Source organism: Nematolebias whitei, chromosome 9 (assembly GCF_014905685.2).
Source record: "Nematolebias whitei isolate Nwh7 chromosome 9, NemWhi1, whole genome shotgun sequence".
NCBI classification, from domain to species: Eukaryota; Metazoa; Chordata; class Actinopteri; order Cyprinodontiformes; family Rivulidae; genus Nematolebias; species Nematolebias whitei.
Window position 1 is genome coordinate 27,097,220 of NC_056506.1, and position 24,675 is coordinate 27,121,894.

The window sequence follows — 24,675 nt, forward strand, 5'->3', positions numbered from 1 at the left end:
TGCTGCTGTGTAGAACAAAAGCTTGAGCAGATTATTGACTGGTACAGTTTGGTTATGATTTAAACTGGTCTGAAATTCTTCCTTTAAGCCTTTCAGCGGAATGGTTCTTCTGAAGAGCAGCTCCGTAACGAGTTAAAAACAATTTAAAGAGTTCGATCAGAGGTTCTGGAAAAAAGGCAACTCTGCAAACATCAGTGCGAGTCCATAAAAAGGAACATAATTAGGAATACTGTGAGGCGAGGCCACGTCTGAATAATAATAAAATAAAAAAAGACTACAGATCATCTTGGTCCACTTTAAACTTTTTCTCTCTTTTACACACATGCACGCACATTTTGTGTGTTATATTTTAATTGTAGCATTTGAGCAGGAAACAGAAGCTGCAACATTTGCTCTTGTTTCAAACTATGCCCTGCAGGCTGCTGCTTCACGCTGCCGTCACGAGACTCATGACTCGGTGCACGTTACAGGAAACAAACCAGTAACAGGAGGAAACCTCGTATGTCTGGTGGGCCTCCCAGCACAGCGGCAGTGTCTTACTTACATTAAAGTAGCAAAGACATTTGTAATCTACAAGTAAATCTAGACACACACACACACACATACACACACACACAGCTGCCATATTTGACACAAACAGCAGGTAGCGAAGGAAAACTGAAAGAATGAAGGAAATATAAATAAATTACATCAAATCCAGAACATGTTAAATAAAATCATTGTCTTAAGTTTTCATAAATTCAGGTCAAACACAATAAAACCCATCACTTCTGGTGGGTTTTAAATTTGTACCTGTAACTTATTGCTCCTCTTCAGTTGTCCCAGGAAAAGCTGGTTGGAAACCTTCTGTGTTTCCTGATGACATCAGAGCATGAACTAGTTCACTGCAGAGTGAAGTTGGTCGTCTTTCCGTTGCTCTGGCTACATGTTCCTGGGGATGTTGTAGGACATGGACAGTGGGGGCACGCTGGGGGTGGCAGTCGTCGGGGAGGTGATCTCAGGCGGATACGGCTGCAGGCCTCCCTGCTTGTTTTCGAGTAGCTTGCAGACGATGATTCGGCAGAAGTCCTCGTTGTGTTTGTGGCAGTGGTCCAGCAGCTGACGGACTCTGGCAGTGCGTGTGAGCTGAGTGGTAATTAGTTCGTAATCCTCTCGCATAATCATGTTGCGGGCGACCAGCGCGTCCAAACTCTGGTTCAGACAGGCCTCTGTCATCTGGGAGACGATGTTCTCTCGTCGCGTGGCGATCCAGTGGGCGATGGGGCCTTGAGACGAGGGAGAGTGTTGTACAGGCGAAGTGTTACTAGCTGCAAGAGAAGAAGTTTAGATTTAAAAATAAAAACCACTAGTTTATTTTATTTTACCTTTATTTAGCCAGCCAAATTCCATTGAAATCACAGATCTCTTTTGCAAGGGAGGCCTGGGCCTGAAGGCAGCCCAACATGCATGTTTTTAATGTTTTATGATTTATGTAGTTCATTATTTTTACAGTAGCTGTTGATTTTATGGTTTTTATGCTTGCTTGTATGTGTTAGTGTACAGCACTTTGGCCAATGGTGTTGTTTTTAAAATGTTTTATAAATAAAGTTATATTGTATTGTATTGAACTGTGGGAGGAAACCAGTGTTCCCAGAGAAAACCCACACAAATACAAGGAGAACAAACAAACTCCACACTGAAAGACCCCAGATCCAAACCCAGGACCTTCTTGCTGTGAGGCAACTGTGCTAACCTCTGAGCCATCGTGCTGGCAAAAAGTGAGCAAAGTAATAAAAACAAACACCTTTTCTATTTAATTTGAAGAGGCTCCTTATAAAGCACATCAAGGCCCTGCAGCACCCTTCACTAGACCCCCTGCAGTTCACCTGTTGGTCCAGTTGTTAAACGACAATCATGTCACCTAGAACCAGGTCAGAGAGTAGTCAGATCCAGGAGGAACAATGCAGGTTCTGTCCTGGGCATGGAACACTGGACCAGCTCTTTACCCTCACTAGGGCCCTCAAGGAGTCATGAGAGTTTGCCCATCCAGTCTACATGCGTTTTGTGGACTTGGAGAAGGTATTCGACCGTGTTCCTCAGGGTACACGGTGGGGGGTGCTCTGTAAGTATGGGATTGGGGCTGTTGTTAAGGGCTGTTCAGTCCCTATACAAGCAGTGCGAGAGTTTTGTTCACATGGCTGGTAGTAAGTCGGACCCCTTCAGGGTAGGAGTTGGACTCCACCAGGGCTGCCTGTTGTCACAATTCTGTTCATAACTTGGTGCAGTCAGTGGCCTCAGGATTCCATCTCTGCTCTTTACAGATGAAGTGGTCCTGTTGGCGTCATCGTGCCGTGGTCTTTACTCTCACTGGAGCAGTTCACAGCCGAGTGTGAAGCAGCTGGGATGAGAATCAGCACCTCCAAATCTGAGGCCATGGTCCTCAGTCAGAAAAGGGTGGATTGCTCTCTTCAGGTCGAGGGTGAGGTTCTGCCTCAAGTGGAGGAGCTCAAGTATCTCTGGGTTTTGTTCATGAGTGAGGGAAGAATGGAGCGTGAGATTGACAGATAAATTGATGCAGTGTCTGCAGTATTGTGGACTCTGTACTGGTCCATTGTGGTGAAGAGAGAGCTGAGCTGTAAGGCAAAGCTCTCTGTTAACCGGTCGGTCTACATTCCTACCCTCACCTATGGTAAGGATGTTTCCTGGGTGCCTCCCTAGGGAGGTGCTTCGGGCATGTCCAACTGGGAGGAGACCCAGGACACACTGGAGAGACTGTGACTCTCAGTTGGCCTGGGAACACCTTGGAGTCCTCCCAGAAGAGCTGGAAGAGGTGGCTGTGGAAAGAGATGTCTGGGCCTCCCTGCTCAAGCTGCTGTCCCCGCGACCCGACTTCAGAACAAGCGGAAGATAATGGATGGAATGGGTACATAGATTTTCTAAGTGGTCAACACAGAAAACGTCAAAACAAGATAACACAGGATCACACATATGCTTTAAGAGTTTGTACCTTTGAGGGTGGAATTATCCACATGTGTTTCCAACTCCGTGGCAGGCAGGACCGGTTTGACAGGCATATTTAAATCATTCAGAGGCTTGGCGCCCTCAAAGCCGTTCACATTGTTAGGCTGTCCGGGATCCTTCAAAGACTCTGGAGCCTCCAGATTAGGAGCTATGAAGGAGGATGGAAGGCTCTCTAGACACCAACAGGAGTAGAAGTAGTAGTAAGACATGTTAAGGAAGAAATGCACACAATGAACATAACAGACTCAAACCTTTGCATATGTGCTCCAACATTCAAGTAAAACAACCTCCTTTAACAAATTGTTTAGTGTGAACGGATGTGAGAAATAGTTTGAAGTGGAGCTCTGTGGAACACAAATAAGTCAGTATCTTAGCAGAAAAAAAGATCTTTAAGTTTGAAAAATTAACAACAGTTATCATGGGGTACTTAGATAAGAGCCTATAAAGCCAATAAAATCCCTGTTAATTATTGAATTGGCTAATAGATAGTAGCTTCTGTGGCCTATATCACTAGACAGAATCCAGCAGCAAGTATGCTGTACAGGCTAAATCATGCTACAATTTACTACAAATTATTAAATTATTAAATAGTGCAAGCTGGCATTGCCTCCGGTAACAATTCATTATCTGCTCCATTTGCATTAAAATTGTACTTTTTAAACTTAAGTATAGATTAGACACGGATCATCGCTTTTAGCTGGAACTAGTAAAGCTAACAAACAATTTACATGTTAAAAAATGTAGGTGAAAACTCATCAACTAGTTGAAGTCATAATTATTCAACCAGATAAAGTCTTGAAATCATTGTGTCAGTCATTAGTTATTGACCTGAAGTCTAGTTTAGATCATTAAGACTCAATATATTTTCCTTGTATATCATCTAGCTGTTTTACATGATTGTTGTATATAATTAACACTAATTATGAACTATATAAATTTAATGTAAAGATAAAAAAACAATTTGTGACACAAATCCAGTTGGGTTTTGCTGTTAAACAGTTATTTTGTTGGCTGTGAGCAGTTGCCTGTTTTGGATGCCATCTTAGCTTCTCCACAATGTCACAAATGTAAACAAGGTGTGGGACGGGCAGAGTGCTCTCTGGTTGTTTAATAGAACTGTGTGGTTGCGCTCCACTTCAGACCAGCTGAGCTCTGCTCCATGCATCTTTTGGTTCTGCACCGCCCACTTCATTTCTGAAAGCACATATCTGTTGGGGACGTGGCCGGCTTCACCTGTGATTTATGAACGACCAGTAGGAGGATGAAGACAGACTGTTCTGTGTGGCCATTTCACAGAACTGTTCAGATTAATCGGATCAGGACAGGATAAATTCATGCCACGTACAGTACATGTAGCAGCACAAATCTTGATCAAATGAAAAATTTCTATCAATTTATACAAGCAAAAGTGGTGAGCTAAGAAAAAAACATTTAGTCTGGTGTTTGTGCGAACAACTCGGACAAGTTTGAGTTGTTTAAGAAACATCCTCCATTGTCCCTCCTCAGAGCAGCTGTTAGCTTGATTGCACCAACAAAACTTCCTTCCAGTGCTTTAAATGACATCACTCTGAGGGCTCCTCGTCAGAAACGGATTATTTAAATCCCTTTTTGTTGCACATAAGTGAGACAGTCCTGACAGTCTGCATGATGACAAATATAAATAGCTAACCTTTAGAGGAGGGAGCACTGCTGATGGTGAGGGCTCTTGGTAGAGAGATGTCTGCGTCCTGATAGGAGCACAATCCTGAGCCAGAACCTGATGTGGAGTGCTCCTGGGACACAACAGCATCTGAGTGTTAGCAACATTTCCACACTAGAATGACACGTATACTAAAAGCTTAAAACATGTTTTTAAATATCCTGCTGAGTCACAGCAACAGAATGTGTTGTCATATGTTTCTAACCAGGTAGTTTTCTTTATAATGGTCATCTGACCAGCTTGAACACAGCAACACAAAGAAACATCTGAACTGCTTCACATTAAAGACATGCACATTCTGCAGATGTTTAAAGGAACCAAACACAATAAAACAGAACTGCCCAAACTTTTCTTCTTTATAGTTTTTTGTCTAAACTGATCTCCTGCAGCAGACTCACTTTTTCTCCTACAGTATGAGCTAAAATGATTATCCATGCTGCTGTATTCATTCATACCCATCTGCTCACCACGGACTCACTTTTCAGGCTGCTCTTTAATATATCATATTATTTTACATTATTAGTGCTTAGTGTATATCTTAGATCTTTTAGTGTACCGTTTGGTGTTTTGTTTAGCGTATATCTTAGTTCCTTATTTGCTGTTTCTTACGGTAACTCCAACTTGTGAGCAAAATTTGCCCAAACCATCTATTGCTTTTCACCATCAAATTAATAAAGCTAGCAGCACTGATGAAAGTATGTTGGTGCAAATGTGCCTAAGTTCAGCAGGAGTGGACAAACCACATTCTTCTGTGTCAGATCATAACTGCATGATGCACGTATAACCATCCACCACACAGCAGCACACACAAGTGAAGAAAATATTTTCTCAAAGTGAGCTCCAGGTTTCAACAAATGAAGAACAGACACCCTTTAAAACTGCATGACCAACATCGAATTTTATCTGTGAGGATAATGTTAGGGATTAAATTAAAAAAACATTTAGTGCTTTTTGGACCTTAAATGCATCTGTCCTTTGTTTTCTATCAAAGGAAACGTGATTCAGTTTGCTTCTGTTTCAGACAAAGGGATGATGTCCCCACCTCTGCCCAGCTGGGAGGGTCAGAACGCCCCTCATCATTTACAGAGTTAATAACTTGTGTTCTGTTGAACACCTAGATGGGAACCACCATCTGATGAAATGTTTCATAATCAATGTTTTCTGTGCTGAATGTAAAACAACAACAGCAGAAATTACAATGTTTGACACTCCTTACTAGGAGAGGAAGAATTAGACCTTTCCAAACATTCCTGCTCTTTTTGTGAAGGCAGTAGTGCAAAAGTTGCTCTTCTTCCTCAGTTTCTTCCCATGAGATGCAAATACCACCACTTTTCAGATGACAAATACTTTGTTTGCAAAAAGCTGTGATCTTTGTGAACATGCATAAACTCTCATTTAAATGTGAGCCAACAGTGCTCACAGAGAGATCAGGTATGTTGTTTGGACGCCCGCTGACTGAGTTTGAGGTACATATCTCCCTTTCTGAGGGTTTGAGAAAGCACAAAATCCTGATTAGTGCATGCAAAAACTATGGTAGTCATTGCAGCATTTGTGCCACCAATTTAAGCTGCAGAAGTTTACTCTGTGTCTGTGTGTTGTGGAGTCAGACAGTGAATTCAGCGGAGAAGATTCAGCTTGGAACCGTCAAGTGAGGGGGAGGAGGAGGGATGCTTGACAAAAGTGAACTGTTTACAAATGTAGGTAAACGTAGATGTTTAACAACCCATTAAAATGCACCAAAATGCAGGAAATCTCATCTACTTTATTCAAAATTTTCTGGGGGAGGACCCCAAGACCCCAAGCCAGCCCACCTGCTATTGGTGGTCCAGCATCAATCAGTTTACAAATTAAGCCCCGAGTACACCACTGACGTGTAATGACCAGCTGCTGCTAGATTTCCAAATAACAACAAACAATCTGTGACAGCTCAGGAAAAACACCTCACTTGATCTGCAGGGACTTGAAGAACTGAACTGTTATGTTATGACTTTTATAGTTTTCATTTAAAAAAAATTAATGAAATGTAAAAAGAAGAAACTAGTTAACTTGAAGGAATGCCCATCATCTTCTACATTTCTTGTCAAAGTTTTAACTGAAGATCTCGATGGATCTTTTAACACTCGGGATGTGTGTTAGCTTTAACGCTCAGCTACAACCAAACCAAATTATAGCTCAGAACCTGTAAAACTGACCAAAATACATTTTCGTGTTTCCAACTTTGAATCGAGTTAATGCCAAAGTTTAAAAAAAGATAAAAAATACAATAATTGTCCAATAATTACTTTTGGGAGTTTCACTGAAATCAAAACAGTGAGCATGCATCAGGATACAAAACAGTGATTCATGAGATTTTTTGCTAACAGAGAAATTAACACACCGTGAACATCAGCCTTTCAATGAATTCCAAGGATTTTAATGGACTATATTTATATATAGTGCCTTTCAAAGCACTTTACAACACAATCCGTGTCCTCATTTACCTCCACACACACGTTCATACAGCACTCTACTAGATCTATAAAAAGTTGATCTGAATCTGTAGAGACTAATCAGAGCTTTATCACATTCATACACTGATGGGACACCCAGAGACAATGAGGGGTTCAGTGTCTTGCCCAGGGACACTTCAACATGCGACTGCTGGTGGAATCGAACCCCCAACTCTACCGTTGGAGGGCGATTGCTCCAACCACTCAGCCACAGCTGCCCCATATTAATGAAATCAATATTGTTACTCACTCATGTCTGAAAAAAGTTCTGTTTTAGCTTCTGATGTCTATTTGCTGCAGGAGGGACTGAGTGAATACTGACCATGGGCCAGAGGCTGGGTCGGTTCTTCAGTATAATCAGCGACTCCTGCTCGTTTCTCTTCTCACAAACCGGCTCAGGTGAACAACAACCTGTTCTCTGTTTCAGCTGTAAAAAGCCACAAAGACACGACACCATCAGAACACAGAAGAACAAATAAATAAACAAACAAGGCCATGTTGAATTTATAGAAACTGAACCTCAACAGTCTAACCTGTATTGAATTTCTGACCACAGATTTACTTCTATTATTCCAACAATGGAGCCATATTATAATATTTAACAGAAATACTTTAAATGCTTGAGTAAATATATTATGTCAATACTAGCCAGCAATTTTTTTCTTGTTCAAATATCATCATTAAAAGTGGGGCCTGGATACAAAACAGTGTTTTTCAATACACAAAAAAAACGCCATTGAAGCTAAACGATAAAGACTTTTGAATATTTTCTAGTCCGACTTAAACTGTGTTTCTTTCAGCAATTTTCAAAACTATTAACCAAGAAAAACAGAACTATAAAAAATTAATTCTGGAAAAACTAACCTTTTATGATACACACACACTTTTTTTTTTTTTTACTTTTTCCTCATCTATATTACTACCAATTATCATGAAGTCTTATTCAATTAGCAGTTTTTACTACAGACAGTTTTTTGACTGAAAGCAGTGATCTCACTTATGTGCTCTCCCTCACGCACACACACACACAGGTTTGTTTTGCTATCTTTATGGGGCCTTTGCATTGACTTCCATTCATTTTTCATTAATTTCTATAGCCTAACCATGACCTTTATCCATAACCTAACCATTACCAGTACATACCTAACCCTAAACCTAACACATCCTCAATTCACACCTTAGTCCTAAACCTAGCCCCTAACCCACCAACGGGACTTCTTCTTATGGGGCCCGGGCTTTGGGCCCCATAAGGAGCAGTTGGTCCCCACAATGTAGTATAAGTTGGAAAAATGGGCCTCACAAAGTAGCATAAACAAGGACACACGCACACACAGAATAAAGGAAGGAAGTGTTATGGGGAACTTGTACGTTGTTTGTTTCGGTCTCAGTTAGTCACACTTGAATCCAAACTGTCCCAAATTACACTGTTTCAAAAACTCTTCCTGAACAGAGATTTCTATTGATCCGAGTAATAATTAACTCTGTATGTGAGAACTTACCAAACTACAACACTTTGACCTTAATGGACTGGTAACGTCAACAGTCTATTTAAAGGGATATACTGGCTAATTTGAAGTGAGGTTCTGATGAAACATAACCATTAATGTCTTACCTGTTATAGATAGCAAGAGTAGCACTACAGCTAAGCCACAGTTGGGCTGTGATCAACACTGACATCTTTGTTGTCTAGTTCCTGTATCTGGTTGGCTGTATCCAATGGTTCTGGTATGCATGTATGTACCATGACACTCCTGGTCATGGCTCTTTGAACAAATTCAGTTTGGAGAAACAGGAGTTTAAGTCTGACAGGACTGATGGGCTAACGACTAGCCTGAAGGCAGCTCACACAAAAACAACTTCAATGTTCAAAATGTTAGAGATTCATGCAAATGCTATTTTAAAGCTTTTACACTGCCATCATTTGTGTCATTACGCAGTTCTTTAGTCAGACTTCTTTGTTTATTTCATGCATCTAGTTGCGGCGGCAGCAATGTTCAACACTGCTGCTGTAGCCCCAGGGCACCTCAAGCAAGCATGTCATAAGATTTCTGCCAAAATAATTATTTATGGCAAAACTGAGGGCAATGTAAATATTTAAATAATAATGTTTGCATGTGCTTTTGTGAAATTTGAAGACTAAAGTTATTAAAAATGGCAACTATCCGCTTTGAAAATGGTTCAACTCAAAGCATGCTGACAAGCTCCTCTGAAATGGCCCACTTCTAAAATAAATCACAGTCGTATTAAAACAACTTTGATCCTGAGAGTTTTACAGAGGTCTATGAAAACATTATTTAAACCATTACAATGTCATCAATTTCACATTCCATAAATATTTTGGCAGAAACAGGAGGTAACTCTAGATGCCCCAGATGTGTTGCTGTTGTTGAGTAGCTGCTGCGTCTCACTCTTACAAATAACTAGAAATGTAGATAAATAAAATGAGAAGCTGACAACAGTGTAAATGTCTATGAAACAGCATTTGCATCAGCTGCTCAAAAAAATCAGAGCTTTAGCTCAACTTTACCGATAATACTAGAGCCCAACTGATCTAGGCTATGGGTAGGACTGATATTTTAGGCCGATATAGGTGTTTGGGGACATATTGGTATTTATTTTATTTACTGTTTATTTGATAGGGACAGATAGAAGAAACAGAGCAAAACAATCTAATGTCTGCATCACAGTGTATATGGCCAAAGCTAATTTGCAACACCCGTCCCTAGATGGGCCTTTAACAGTTGGTTAAATGAAAAGTTAAGATCAACAGTAAAAACCAAAGTGTAAAAACTTTAAAATAGCATTTGCATGAAACTCTGTCAACTGGCCCATTATGCGCCGATATAAACACTTCTAGTTTTCACCCTTAAAATGCTGGGAATGAGCAGTGTTTTTACTTGCAAATGGCATATTTGTACAATGTATCCAGCAGAGGGTGCATGAGGACTACTTTCAAGTCATGACCATGCTGAACACTTGACTCACAGCACAGCCGAGAAGAGACCCAAGAAACAGGGAGCAACTAAATACTGTGTAGCGTACTTTGCTGAACAGAGCATGACACATTTATTGTAACTGATTTGTAAAATAATGAACAATAATAAATTCTCTTCAATCCTCCAACCCGCTTGTCATTAGCTATGTGCCTCTCAAATAAGCAAGCTAACGTTTAGATCACCTAGCATAGACTATTACCTTTTAAAACTTTATCCAGAACAATAAATCTAACATAGAGGTAAAATATATCAGTGTTAGTAACATTATCTTTGTCGTCCTCAATGAAATTCATTGTCTAAAATCTTTACTTCTCTGCAAAAAAAACCAAAAAAAAAACCCAGTTGCTGCTGCCGTCAATACTAATTAGTCCTTCACCATACGTGACTGTTTAACAATGACCAGAGAAGGACATTTCTTTGTTTAATTTATATTTGTGTGACTCACTTGATAACTTTATGGCGAATAGTGGATAGAAAATGTGAACACGTTAGCAAGACTGTTTGAACACTTGAAGTGTTCAAACAGTCTTGCTGTTTACTTAGATTCTTCGTAGTGAACAAAGCTAAAAAATTTCAGCCAATATATCAGTTATCAGCATTAAGCCCAATATCGGTATCGACAAAAGCAAAAATTTCCATATCGGCTGGGCTCTAGATAATATCACCCTTTTTCTAATGCTCCTTTCCTCGTTTCCTGTTGTTACTGCCACTGAACACAAATCAATCACTCAACGATCACGTGTCAACACAACTGTTTATTTCTGTGGATCAGGAGAGCAACAAAACATTTTATCATGTGCAATAAGTGTTTTGGAATGAAGCTTTTTGGATGCTTCAAAATAAAACGTCTTTAAGCTCATTAAAGAGATAAAGGAAAAGAATCCTGGCTGACCTTTGCCCTCTTGATCTCCAGCACAGCCTCCAGGAAGTCTATGTCATCAAACTTCCTCACCATGGGCTCAAGCTCAATTAAACACTCTGAAAATGGTGACAAACACACGTTAGCCTAGCAAGACAAAGCATTCATCATCTGGTTATACTTTTCTTTCTTGTTTTGTGGTTTATGAACTACAGCTCCTCTGACCGGAGAAATGAGCAGAAACTTCCAGTAAACACTGATCTTATCAAAGATTAGGTTGGGCAACAACACTGTTACCTACAGTGTCTTCTATTTTTGGTGCACTGGGTTAGTGCCTCAGTGACAGTTTGTCAAGAAGCCAAAAGAGAAAGTTGCTACTTAGTGCTTGGTCAGAAAAAAGTCATGATTTTTCCTGTTCCTCAGCATGAAAACAAACATGGAAACATGGAAAACAAGCCAAGACAATCAAGTGCTCTGTCTCAAGCAGGTGGAATGTGTGATAAAGGATGGATTGTCTAGTTTTATATGCTAACCAGAACCTCTATCTAAGAATCAGAAAAACAAGTTCAGCTTGGTGGTTACAGTAACTGTTAGCGCTCCTGTTTATTTAGTTGTTACTGTACAGTAATCTTTGGCAACTGGTAGTAATTCTTCAAGACTAGGTACAAAGCTATGGTGTGTTAAGTAGTGTTGTATTTCTAAACTAACTTTTTCTTTAATAAAAAACAAAACAAAAACCAAACTGTCACATTATATATTTATATTGATTCAGAGACACAAAAAGTACTACATACTAAAGGCCTAGCATTCACTAACGGAAGTAGAGAGATGCAGCCATTTAGATCAAAGCTTAAAAAATGATGTTATGTGCAAAGTCATGCAACGTGTCACACTCAAAGTTATGTGTTTTTTATTTTGTTTTCTATCACTTCTTATTTTTACGTTTCATTTTATATACTTTCATATGAATGTTTATTGCTGTGTGTACCTCATCTGTGGTTTTTGTTTAAAACGGCTCTCTTGTAAAAGAGTCCTCGTGACTCAATGAGACTAACCTGGATAAATAAACATCAAAGTTCATGCTCAGTCATCCAGGTACAAAATCCAATAATGGTCAATCAGGTCATCTGGACAGTTTCTTTTTTGTGGAAAGACGTTTCGCCCTCTATCAGGAGGACGTCATCAGGTCCAGATGACCTGATTGACCCATTATTGGATTTTGTACCTGGATGATTGAGCATAAACTTTGATGTCTTGAACCACTTTGGCTGTGGCTGCCTGGGAGGAGTCGATGGGGACAGGACAGCCCCCAGAAACCATCTTATCATCAGCAAACTGGTTGGTCCACTAAAGGAGTGTACTGCTTAGTGGGGAAAAGTTTACTTGGGACTCCTCAGACTGATGAAGCCCTCCAAATAGAGGAAGAAACGTCTTCCCACAAAAAAAGAAACTGTCCATATGATCTGACTGGATAAATAAAGGTTGAATGAATGAATTTAAATTGGCTGCCTCAGCCATCTAAATTTGGATTACCACCAAAAGTTAATTACTTGTACATGTACATCCAATGACGACTTTCTGCAAGTTTCAGTAGAATCTGTTCCGTTCATGAAATATTTTGGCAACAGAAACACAAACACATGACCTCACAGACAGGCAAAAACCAGCGGCGATACTAAATTAGAAATCTGATCCAACGATGCAAAGACCATCTAGGAAACATTCACTCCAGGACATGAGCATCATCGTTCACAACATTAACAATTCATTTAAGAAACAGTGCTACCGTGTATCTATATGTCAATGAGCTGAGAAGATTTTTTTTAAGGACTGCTCCAGTTGTCAAATATTTTTGTGCAATTGTAACTTGTAACTACGGGTAACTCATAAACAATAGTGTTAACAAAAAAAAAAAAAAAAGGTTTGTAAGCTCAATCATCCAGGCAGATAAAAACAAAAAAGGTTAAATCAGGTCATCTGGACCTGGATCTTTAAGTGAGAAACGTTTCATCCCCCATCCAGAGGACTTATTCAGTCTAAGGCCTGCCAATCAGATCTGTTCCATAAGTAGCCTTCACTGCTGTGTTTCAAGCCAACCTCCTGATGGAATCTCATTAGTAGTTTTTAACACATGCAAATAGAGCCAATCCGTCCAAAACAAGCCCATCTGGCCTAAAACATTAGATTGTTGTACATGATGATTGATTGTTTTGGATGGGTGTATGTTTTGCAGGTGTTAAAAGCCTATTTTTGAGATTCTAACAGGTGGTTGGCTTGAAACACAACAGTGAAGGCTATCTATGGGAAAGATCTGGTTGTTAGGCCGTAGACTGAGGAAGTCCTCTGGATGGAGGATGAAATGTTTCTTCACTTAAGAAACTGGTCCAGATGACCTGATTTAACCTTTTTTTTTTTTAATAGTGTTAACAGTTACTACCTACCCCCAGAGAAAAATACGAGGGAAGCAGGACTTAACTGTGATGCGTGTAAAGCAGACCTGGTGGATGTGTATAGGAACTGTGTGATTCTTGACTGACCACAAACAAACTGGTGTGTTTGTTTGAACTTACTGAGGAAAGAAGGTCGTTCGTCAGGGTTAGCCGTCCAGCCGCAGGTCATCAGGCTGATTAGAGTCTCTCTACTGGGGATGTCGGCAGACAAATTCTCCAGGCTGGTGTCGGGACGATTCCCACGCAGCACACTGAACATGATCTTCATGGGATTGTTCACCTCTGAACACAGTAAATAAAACTCAGATCAACTGAACAAGGGCTACAAATCCATCATAAGATACAAGTGTGGTATAAATACATTACCTTCAAATGGTATCTTCCTGGACAGCACTTCCCACATAATTATGGCATAACTGTGATGCAGAAGAACGATACAGGTCAGGGAAGTTAAAGTGACATCACTTTAGATGGTATTCCCCTTTCAGAGTGGGGATTTTATGACGGATGACCAGAAAGAGAAGCTGCTTTAGGGAAGTGGGGTCACTTCCTGACAAAACTCTTTGAGCCAAAAGCTGAAAACTCTACAGGCAGATGTAATCACACAGCCACAGGGAAAAGTGGATTCATTTTATTTTTAGTGTCCAACAATCACCACTTCCTGTAAAAATTTTCTGAATGATATCATTACAAATGTATTTTTCTGGAACGATCAGCAGAAGATTAACCTTTAGCACACCTTCCTGCTGCGTTCTCTTTTGGCATGCCAACTACCTGACCCCACGCATGCCCATGGAATGACCCTGACAGGCAGGAAAACCTTTCACCACACACACAGTTACTATCAGTTTTTAAAAAATGGCATCCAGAGTTTGAACGAGTTTAGTGCTTAGCGTATTTTTAGTTTAACGTTTTTCTTAGTTCATATCTTAGATCTTATTACTGTTTTTCTTTTACATTTTATACTTTTGTTGCATTAAACTGGGATCCTGTGTACACACCTTCATTCCACCATATGCACCACATGTGGTGTGTATGACAAATAAAGAAATTTTGACTTTGACTTCGGACTGCTGACACTGGAGTACGATGGAGGTTGTATTTATAGTATGAGAACAACACATAAAATAGGAACTGAGCACAAAAATAGGAATTGATCAAGAAGACCTACAGTGTGAACGTACCAGTAGTCTAATTCTAATAACTGCTGCTGGGTTCTGTTACCTGTACATGTCATGCTTCACATCTGCTCGTCGGTTCTTGGATGGTTCGTACTCCTCGGGGGGCATGTAGATCACTGTGCCCTCCATTTCTGTGGGCTTGGACCCAGAACCTTTACTGACAGACAGCTGTCGCCACTTAGAGAGACCAAAGTCTGCGATCTGGAGAGGGGATTAGCAAACGATTAGCAAGCCATCGAGACCCAACACACATCAGTAATTTGTAAATTTTCTTCTGTTGATTACAGATAATCACCATCCACACTGATAGACTTCTGTGAACGCAATTCACAGTCACACAATCAGTTTGTGTGTCTGAAACATACCTTCACATGAAACTCGCCATCCAACAGTATGTTCTGCGTCTTTAGGTCATGGTGTAAGAGAGGCGGGGTCATGTTGTGAAGGAAATTTACCCCGAGGGCGATCTCATACAGAATCCTCAGGCGCAAAGGCCAGCCAAGGATAGGGTACATTTCCTTCTGCAGATGAAAATATATCAGTAAAATTGGAGAAAATTTGCTTCGTGGCCTTTTAATTTAGTGATGAAAGAGACAGCCAGGGGCACAAGCAGGGATTTCCCCAAACACTGGTGAGCTACTGTTCACTCTGATGTTCCAGACTGGATGCTTCAAGGTTTTGCTTTCACTTTCTGTTTTACTTAGAAGAATCACATGGAAAACTGCCCCAAGTCATGGAAGTGATGCACAAATAAAACTTACAGTAAAGGCAGCACGTCAATCTGACCTCACCCATTCTGACAACAGATGTGTAAAACAGGAAGTGTGTGCGTGATAAGAAAACCTGTGCAGCATGTGAAACTTAATCCTTATGTAATCCCTATGATTGTTCATAGTCGTCTTACTGGAACCTGAGAAGTTCTTAAAGTAAAGTGTCTTGTTGCATGTGCGAACCTCGTGGAGCAGCAGATCCATGGATCCATTGCTCATGAACTCGGTGACTATGCAGAAGAACTCGGGTTCATTGCAGATACCAAAGATCTGGATGATGTGGTTGAACCTGGCTTTATGAAGGACCTCAGCCTCCTTCAGCAGGCATTTCCTCTCTCTGAAAAACAGCGAGTCCCGGTTAATCTTTGCCCTTAGACGGCAGTAAAAATACCACAAACACGAACGTTTTATTGTTGAAGAAGCAAAAGAAACGTGCATGATAAACAAAACCATTGAGGCTGCCTGACACTTTCAAAATAACTTTACAGTTTCAACATTTTGAACATTACATGTTAACACAAGATGGAGTTTGTTTGTAGAAAAGTCAAGCTGATGTTTTAAAGACTTGCACGACACAGTAAAGTAATCATTAACACTTTAAATACTCATTTTGTTTGTTGGAGCCATTTACTACAAAACGATTAAAAAAATCTGCAAGCATGTGCACAATGAAAATGAATCTTAAAGTGCAAATGTTTTGAACATTTGTGAAAAACACTTTAAATGTGTAAAACTGTGAAGATTAGGGCTGATGCTGTCGTTATCTAGAAACACCCGTCACAGTCTGACAAACCTCTGAGTCCATCTGCTGATATAACTTTTGTATCTGCAGATGTTCGTCAGGATGGAGCACTTACACATGCACAGATACATTTGATCAATTTACGTCTCTTTAATGTGGACGGCTACAAAATAAACTTATTTATAAGAAATCTTGCATGGTTAAAGGTACTCATTGTCAAGTTATTCATATTCAAAACCAAACAACGAACAATATATGTAACAAATCCTGCACATTTTTCTCATACTGATAATCGATGTGCATAAATTAAAAATCTGTAAGCAAAATTTGTGACCGGACGCCAACTATCACGTGTTTGTTTACCTGTGCAAACAGATAGACTGAAAATAGGTCACAGAAAAACTTGCTGATCCTCAAAACGCAACGTGTTTAAATGCCGAGCTCTGTTTTTATGATGCTCCACTGTCCTGCCTGGTCCCTGAAAATTACTCTCAACATTTACTTGACTCCATCTGTGTCTTTTCTTTTGAATTTAGTGCCAGACTCACTTGTAATTTACCACCTAAATGTCTGAGGTTTTTCCAATAAATATTTGGTTACACCATCACTACAGCTAAATGTAGGTGAAGCTTTCCCTGGATTCTGGGGGAATCTTTCTACACATTGGACAATAAAAATTAATCCCGCACTTAAACACTTTGTTTCTGTCAGCACCTGACCTGTTTAGACCTTAATTGTTGGTACTTCTATATTCTCTGTGACTTTTGTATCTTGTGTGACTTCTTGTTTATGTTTCATTGTATTGAAAGTCTGGCACAACAATTTCCTGCAGGATCAATAAAGTTCTTTCTGATCTGATCTGATCAGTCAAGTGCTTTGTTTTACACACAGTGTGGACTCATATTCCAGAAGTGCTCATCACTGTATCTGGAAAACTACTCAAGTAAACTCTTTCAAGCTGCACTATTTGATAACTTCAGGATAACTTTGTTTGATTTCAAATTTTGCAGTGAGTACTGTTACATTGGCATGACATCATCATCATCATTATTATTCTTTTGGCTTTTCCCTCTTCAGGTGTCACCACAGAGAGTCATCCTCCTCCATCTCTCTGTCCTCACTCCAACTACCTCCATGTCCTCTCTAACTGCATCCATGTTCTCCTCTTTGTCTTTTTCCTGGCAGCTGCATTTCTAACATCCTTCTACCAGTATACCCACTGTCCCTCCTCTGGACATGTCCAAACCACTGTCCCTCCTCTGGACATGTCCAAACCATCTCAGTCTGGCCTCTCTAACTTTATCTCCCAGTTGTTCAACCTGTGCTGCATCTCTGATGATCTCATTCCTAATTTTATCCATCCTTGTCACTCCTAAGAAGAACCTCAACATCTTCATTTCTGCCACTTCCAGTTCTTTCTCCTGTCTTTTTGTCCATGTCTCTGTCTCCAGTCCATACAATATAGCTGGTCTCACCACTGTCTTGTAAACTTTTTCTTTGACCTTTGCTGACACCCTCTTGTCACAAATCACTCCTGAAACTTTTCTCCATCCACTCCATCCTGCCTGGACTCTCTTTTTCACCTCTTTACCACACTCCCCATTTTCCTGGACAGTGAACCCCAAGTACTTGAAGTCCTGCACCTTTGTGACCTCTGCTCCTTGTAGCCTCGCTGTTCCACCAGCCTCCTGCTCATTCACACACATGGACTCTGTCTTACTGCGGCTGACTTTCATTCCTCTTCTTTCAAGCGCATACCTCCACCTCTCCAATTTCTCTTCCACCTGTTCCCTGTTCTCATCACAGATCACAATGTCATCTGCAAACATCATAGTTCATGAGGATTCCTCCCTGACCTCATCTGTTAGTCGGTCCGTCACCAGAGCAAACAAGAAGGGGCTCAGAGCTGATCCTTGATGCACTCCCACCTCCACCTTGAAGCTATATGTGACTCCTACAGCACATCTCACCACTGTCCTGCTGCTGTCCTTAAATTGGCAGGACTGTTTACCAAATAATGGAGATATTTACTGAAAATAGTCTAAGCAGATGACGGAGATCAAGGTACAACATTTATTGGACGTCTGTACGCCAGATATTTAGTTCAGCTTGAAATCTGTTCTAGTTTTCATGTTGATCTTTGGGTAAAACACAGTTTTGTTAACTCTACCGTGTGACATCATCCAACAATGCAATGAGGTCAAGTGTAGCCTAAATTTACACGGTCCATCTTTTTCTCTACAAACGCACTCCTCGTGGTCTGAAGTGTCATGTGGACGGTACCTTTCTCCCACAGAGTCGAGCTTCAGGCACTTGATGGCCACGGTTGTCCTCCAGTCGGAGTGCTGCGCCTTGAACACGGTGCCGAAGCCCCCCCTGCTCAGGTAGTACAGGTCCGTCAGCTTCTGGTACGGAATCACCGGCAAAGTGCTCGTCAAGCTGCCGATGTTCACACAGCCCGCGGCTCCGAGCGGTTCCATTAGCAGCCTTTTTCCCGAGAGGTATCAAACTGGGTCAGACTCCGGCAGACAGCGGAACTCTGTCTATTTTGGTCAACACAATGAGGAACGGCGGCTCTCCCATTTACTGCCAAAACGTCGCGGCTGCTGTTAGCAAGGTTTGCTAACGTAAATATATAAAGGACGACGGCCGAAGGAGAGCGCTCAGTACACGGTTCCCCCTCTTCTACTGGCAGCAAGCCTCGCGGCTGAATATGTTCGCTTTCACTTCTTGCTCTGCTGGCAACATAACCGTGAAAAGATGAGTTTAGCCTGGCCGTTACTGAGCGGCTGCCGAGCTCCGCGGTTATTTAAGCTCTGTGGTCTGACGCAGCCAATCGCTGCACACCTCCGTGATGCGTTCATAGTCATCGGTTTTTAGAGTTTCAGGAAAATAAAATTTAGTTCTTAGAATTTATTTTATGTTGGTTTGAGCAAATATACAGATATTTAGGACGAAAATTGATGGTTTGATATGTTTTGTGAATCATTATCCTTTCCGTAGTAGGTCTAATATATATATTTTGTCTCAGTTGCGTTTGAGGACTAAAATTCTCGTTTGGCGCAGACGTAATCTGGGGTTTTTCAGACGTGGGAATTACCCGAAACTGGGAGATTCCTTTAAATGCACCAGTTCAAAAACGTATACGTTTCAGGGTTTGTTTACTTTCACTCCAAATGTTTGCATCATTCACACCTTTTAAACCAGAATTTTAGCATTAGGATTTAAAAATAAAAAATAACAGATGTATACTTGTAAAAAATAATAAGGAAATAGTTATGAAATGTTTAAATTCACTGGAAGCACTAATATCAGTCAAAAGGCATCCTTTAACGAACTGAACACACAAACACAAAATGTACAATATTTTGCTGTCATTCTAATTGATTACATTAACAAACAACTATTGAATTAATCTTTAAAAACTTGTTGTGTTCTAAAGATGGTAAGATGAGGAGTTTTGAAGAATTAAGAGGAAAATATCAACTGGAGAAAACTGACTTCTTTCGATATTTGCAGCTCAGAGACTATTTTTGAGGGAAATACAAAGCTCTCAAACATCATATGGCTTTTGGTTAGGTGATTAAACCTACAAAGGGATTCAGTTCAAGGAAATAACACCATTATAGAAAACTCAGAGGAAGGACACACCAAGCTCAACCACATGATTCTTCATTACACCAAAGATAAAGAGTAAACAAACCAAGCCGTTTTGGAGAATGTGTGGAAATAAAGAAGCAAGCCATACACATATATTCTGGGAATGTCAAACATTAGATTTGTATTTGTGAATTGTGAATACTGCCCAAACTATTTTGGGGTACCAAATATCAAAAGATTTTAAAACAATGTGTCTGGGAAACATAAAAAAAAAAGTGATTTGAATGAAGATGTACTTGATTAACATACTGTTAATTGCCTTCAAAAAAAGCTATAACAAGAAACTGGTACCAGATATCTGCTCCCTCCATGCAGCAGTGGCTAAATATTGTTAGGGAAATTGATGAGATGGAGTGAATGACTTTCCTTCTTAGGCAAAAAGAAGACATTTTTATGAATAAGTGGGTAAAATGGGACACAGTACGACACTAAAAAAGAGACATGAGGAAATTCAACACCATTAACAGAAGAATTTCTAGAGCCTAGACACCGAGATTTATTCATTTATTTTGATATGTGTATATATATATATATATATATATATATGTATATTCTTCTTTCGGCTGCTCCCTGCGTTAGGGGTCGCCACAGTGAACTAAGTCGCACGAAGACTTGGCAGTTATTTTTACGCCGAATGTCCTTCCTGTCTGACACAACCACAGACACCGAGCTACCACATCCCTCTGTGTGGAGCAGAGAGCTGCCATCTAGGACACCCGGAGGAGCAGATGGTGGGGGTTAAGGGTCTTGCTCAAGGGCCCAGAGTGGGGCGAATGAGGGTGGGGACAGGTGTGAGTTCTTCACCTACCCCACCCATATTTTTGATGTTGTCGGTACCGGGCTTGAACCGGCGATCTTCCGATCACAGGCCCACCTTCTCTAGCCTCTGCGCCATCACTCCCCAATTTGTATTATATATACACAAAGAGTACATATATTTATTTTGGATGTTCACCCCCTTATGTTTTGTGAATTATTACTGTAAAGACAAGCCTGCTTAGGCTATCATAATCTGGAAAATGTATGCAATATATCTTTTAAATGTCATCTACTGTTGAAACTGTTAATAAAAATTAAAGTGGAAAAAAACCGTAGTGTTCAAATGAATTGAATTAGTGCTTGTTTTACTGTATCAATGAAACAGGAAATGTGTTGTTGTTTTTTTTAATTCCGAAGAAAAATGATATTGCCTGAACGTATGCTGCAATCAGAAAACACAGTGTATAGTCTACATTTTATTTTTTTAATCTTACATGGATGCTTACGGTCCTAACTCTTCAGAATAAACCAGGTGACAAACATCTGTTAAAGTTGGTGCAGACTGTTGGGAAAAACAAACATGAAATCTTGGTGCAAAGCTTCAGCCCAATCTGGAGAACTCAAAGTAGATTTTGGTCCAATCTGTACTTTAACTGGTGACGCAGTTGTAGTGAACCTGATGACCTGATGATCTGACCCTTATCTGACCCTGATGACCTCAAATCTACCAGATGGACAGAGACTGTTATTTTCATTGATCTGAATAAGTCTGAGCCATCTGATGACTTTCTTTCTTGAATTAATCAAGCAGAAAAGACAATCCTCTATAATCATTACTGTCTTACAAATGTTTTGATAATCAAATTGTGTTAGTTTCACTCAATGCTTACAGGTTGAAAAGAACTACTCATTTTTATTTTACATAAACAGTAAGTAATGATTTTTATTCCTCATTCAAAGAAGAAATCACCTGAATATGCATTTCTTGATTTTCTGTCTGAAATGAGCCAAGTCGTAAGTATGTGAAAGTTGAAGCTTCGGTCAACTAAATGTTTACTGAAGAAGAAATGTCATGTTTAACTATTTGAGAAGATAATCAGAATAGAGACTCCACGAAGTCTGCTTTTTGCAATAATCTCTCTGTCAGTTGTTAAACAAATCTCATTTCCTGACCTCGACTTTTGATAATACCTTACGTCAAAAACCACACCTCTTTCTGGTACATCCACGAATCAGAAAGCTCTAAATTGAACCGGAAGTCGACCCATTTAAAATGTGGCAACTTTCCAGTTCAAGTTAGTTCTGAGAGTTGGAAGAGTGCTGGAGCGGTTCTCATGTAGTTCGGAAGCAGTTCTGAAGCAGTGCTCAAGGAGTTCTGAAGAGAATTGGTTAGAATTCATGGAGAATGGTGAAGTGAATGGAAGAGAATTCGAGAATTCAGGAGAGTCAGAGACGTTGGAATTATAACTTCTGTTTGAACAACCCACGCACGACTATCTAAGGATTTCAGCAGCTCTCAACGGAGACGCTGAAAGGTCTGGAGGACTCTCTATCGAGCTGATCTATCATCAACAAGGTAACGGTCTCTTCTTCGACTAAAGTGTACCGGAGGCGAGCTGAAATCTGATGAAGCGTGCACGTTCTGGTCAACAGATATTAATTCTCTCACATAGTTCTCTGTAAGATAATCTCCATTTCATCTTAAACTCTTCTCTCTCTCACAAAACTAGTACAGATATTTTAGAAATATCTGAAGCAAAGTCCTCAAATCACCGCCGAGTGATTTGAAGTTCATTATTTGTGAAACTGTCTGTTATTATTTTCATATTTTGCCAAATTAATGTAAATGTTTGATGTTAAACTTTGATTCTGAAAATAAATGACCACATTCATTTGATGGGTCAAAGATAATAACGTCTCTCGTTCGCATTTCTGTTAAATTCAATGCACGGCATTACACAGTCAGAAAGATGAGGAACTCGTGAATATAGTATGCATATAAACGGGGATATATTGTCATACTACAACTAGTGACACGTACCCACGTGACTCACTACACAGTATTCCTGGAATGTGGTTTGTATCCAGCAACACTTAGCTTTGAGTTTGAATTTAATTACTTTGGCCAAGAGTTTCTGATAAGGTTACATTTGTTGTGGCTACTTTTAGAACTGTAGGTGGGACACATTCATCTAAATACATTAAAATAGAACATAGTTTATATATTTTTTAAATTTATATTTGATGTAAAATGATTTTTTTCTGTGTTTTTGAGCCAAAACAACAACAAAAGAAACAATGTCTTGATTTAAATATAAAAGAAGCATGATGACTCAGAAAATATTGGCAAGTTCACACATCTCTGCTCTGAATCAAGTAACTCCTCGAGCAACGATCGAGCAGAATAACCTCTCATGTCCAGGCGCAAAAAGGCCAAAATCCAAACTTACATATATGTTTTTTTACAAATAATAAAAATGTGGGAAACTGATAGATCATATGAAAAAGAAAGGTTTATATTGTTTTCATGATTTGTAGATAATTTAAGCCCTTTGTGCAAAATATATATATTTATCCAACATAAATATGATTACAAGTATTTACAGTGTCAGCAAACTGAATACGTCCGTGTCAAACAGGGTCGGCGCGCTGGATGTGTTTGGTTTGTAGAAACAAGAAGTTCCTCCTGTCTGTCATCACATGACTGTGTCGTCCTGCAGTAATGTGAAACCTCTGTGGAGGAAAGTGCGTTGACTAAACTCCACTCCCCTGATTAACTTAAGGATGTTTGATAAGTCAGCAAAACGATGAACCAAACTATTTTTTGAAGGATTTGGGTGACAAACATAAGTTAGAACCAAAGAAACGTTCTCATAGAAGCTCCAGCATGTCATGTTTTCCAGCTCTGATCCACACAGCACACTGATCAGGTGTAAAGACACCCAGTGTGTGTTTCTACACACTTCTGTGTAAGAGCGTGGTAAAGAGGAACACCAAGTTCACATTTAGACCCAGCAGTTTTTATCAGTATGGTGCTGCAGCACAAATTCACTCTGATGACCTCACTGCAGAGACTGTTCTCTCTGCAGCACCATGACCCACCAAGACTTTTAAATCATGACCCGCCAAGACTTTTAAATCATGACCCGCCAAGACTTTAAAATCTCTTCCCAAATACTTTGTACACTTTTGGACAGTTTTTTTTTTAATTACTCAGCAGTTTGATTAAAGAGTTGTTTCCTAGCTGTTGTCAAGCACTGTTTCCTGACTGCTTCTTCTGCTTTTATACCATTGAATCCAGTTCAAATAGCCGCAAAATAGGAAATAGCTACTGTATAGTGTGAACGTGTCTAAAATGGCATGTTGTAAGAACCACTGACATTGACATGAGCAATCTACTTTTTTGTTTCAGACCTCATCAGTCCGGTCATTTCTGCAAACTGAGGCTTTAAAAAACTATCAATAGCAGGTGCGATATTAAGCATTCATATTTTTTAACCTTTTTTTTCTCAGTCATGGTTTTGCAAACGTAAGAGGAGACACAACAACTGAAGAAATTTACTCAGGATCGAATGTTGGTCGAAATATCGCATGGTAAGATTTTATTACAGCATTCCTTCAGAGAAAATCAAAAACATCCATCCATCCATCCATCCATCCATCCATCCATCCATCCATCCATCCATCCATCCATCCATCCATCCATCCATCCAACCATCATCTTTACCTGCTTCTTCCTTTTTGGGTCACAGGGGTCACTGGTGTCCATATCCATCCATCACTGGGCGAGAGTCGGGGTACACCCTGGACAGGTCTCCAGTCCATCACAGAGACACATAGAGACAAACGAGACAAACATCCATTCACTCTCTCACACTCACCTAGAGACAATTTATCAGCCTAACATGCATGTTTTTGGTCTGTGGGAGGAAACCAGAGACAACACACACTTGTACGGAGAGATCATGCAAACTCCACCCAGAAAGGCCCCTGTCCGGGATTTGATCCAGCGACCTTCTTGCTGAGAAGCATCAGCTCTGCTAACTGACTTCAGCATCCTTTCAGCTAAT

General features: G+C 40.0%; 1 protein-coding gene across 1 annotated transcript; it reads right to left on the reverse strand.

Moving 5' to 3' along the window:
* Positions 1-921: 921 nt before the first annotated feature.
* Positions 922-18,675, reverse strand: LOC119414525 (receptor-interacting serine/threonine-protein kinase 2). Its single transcript, XM_037681621.1, has 11 exons — positions 18,470-18,675; positions 15,628-15,781; positions 15,040-15,195; positions 14,718-14,875; positions 13,860-13,909; positions 13,614-13,775; positions 11,077-11,162; positions 7,511-7,615; positions 4,670-4,772; positions 2,987-3,172; positions 922-1,307 (listed from the first exon to the last, which is right to left on the reverse strand). Exons 1-11 carry the CDS (start codon positions 18,664-18,666, stop codon positions 922-924), a joined length of 1,743 nt encoding a protein of 580 aa, XP_037537549.1. The 5' UTR covers positions 18,667-18,675.
* Positions 18,676-24,675: the final 6,000 nt, after the last annotated feature.

Bases quoted from the DNA above. Each gene is read 5' to 3' on its own strand.
- LOC119414525 (XM_037681621.1), bottom strand. From the start codon at position 18,666: ATGGAACCGCTCGGAGCCGCGGGCTGTGTGAACATCGGCAGCTTGACG. The intron at 13,910-14,717 runs GTAACAGAACCC...TCTGCATCACAG, and splicing joins GTGAAGCATGACATGTACAG to TTATGCCATAATTATGTGGG. The intron at 3,173-4,669 runs GTTAGCTATTTA...GTTGGTGTCTAG, and splicing joins CAGTGCTCCCTCCTCTAAAG to AGAGCCTTCCATCCTCCTTC.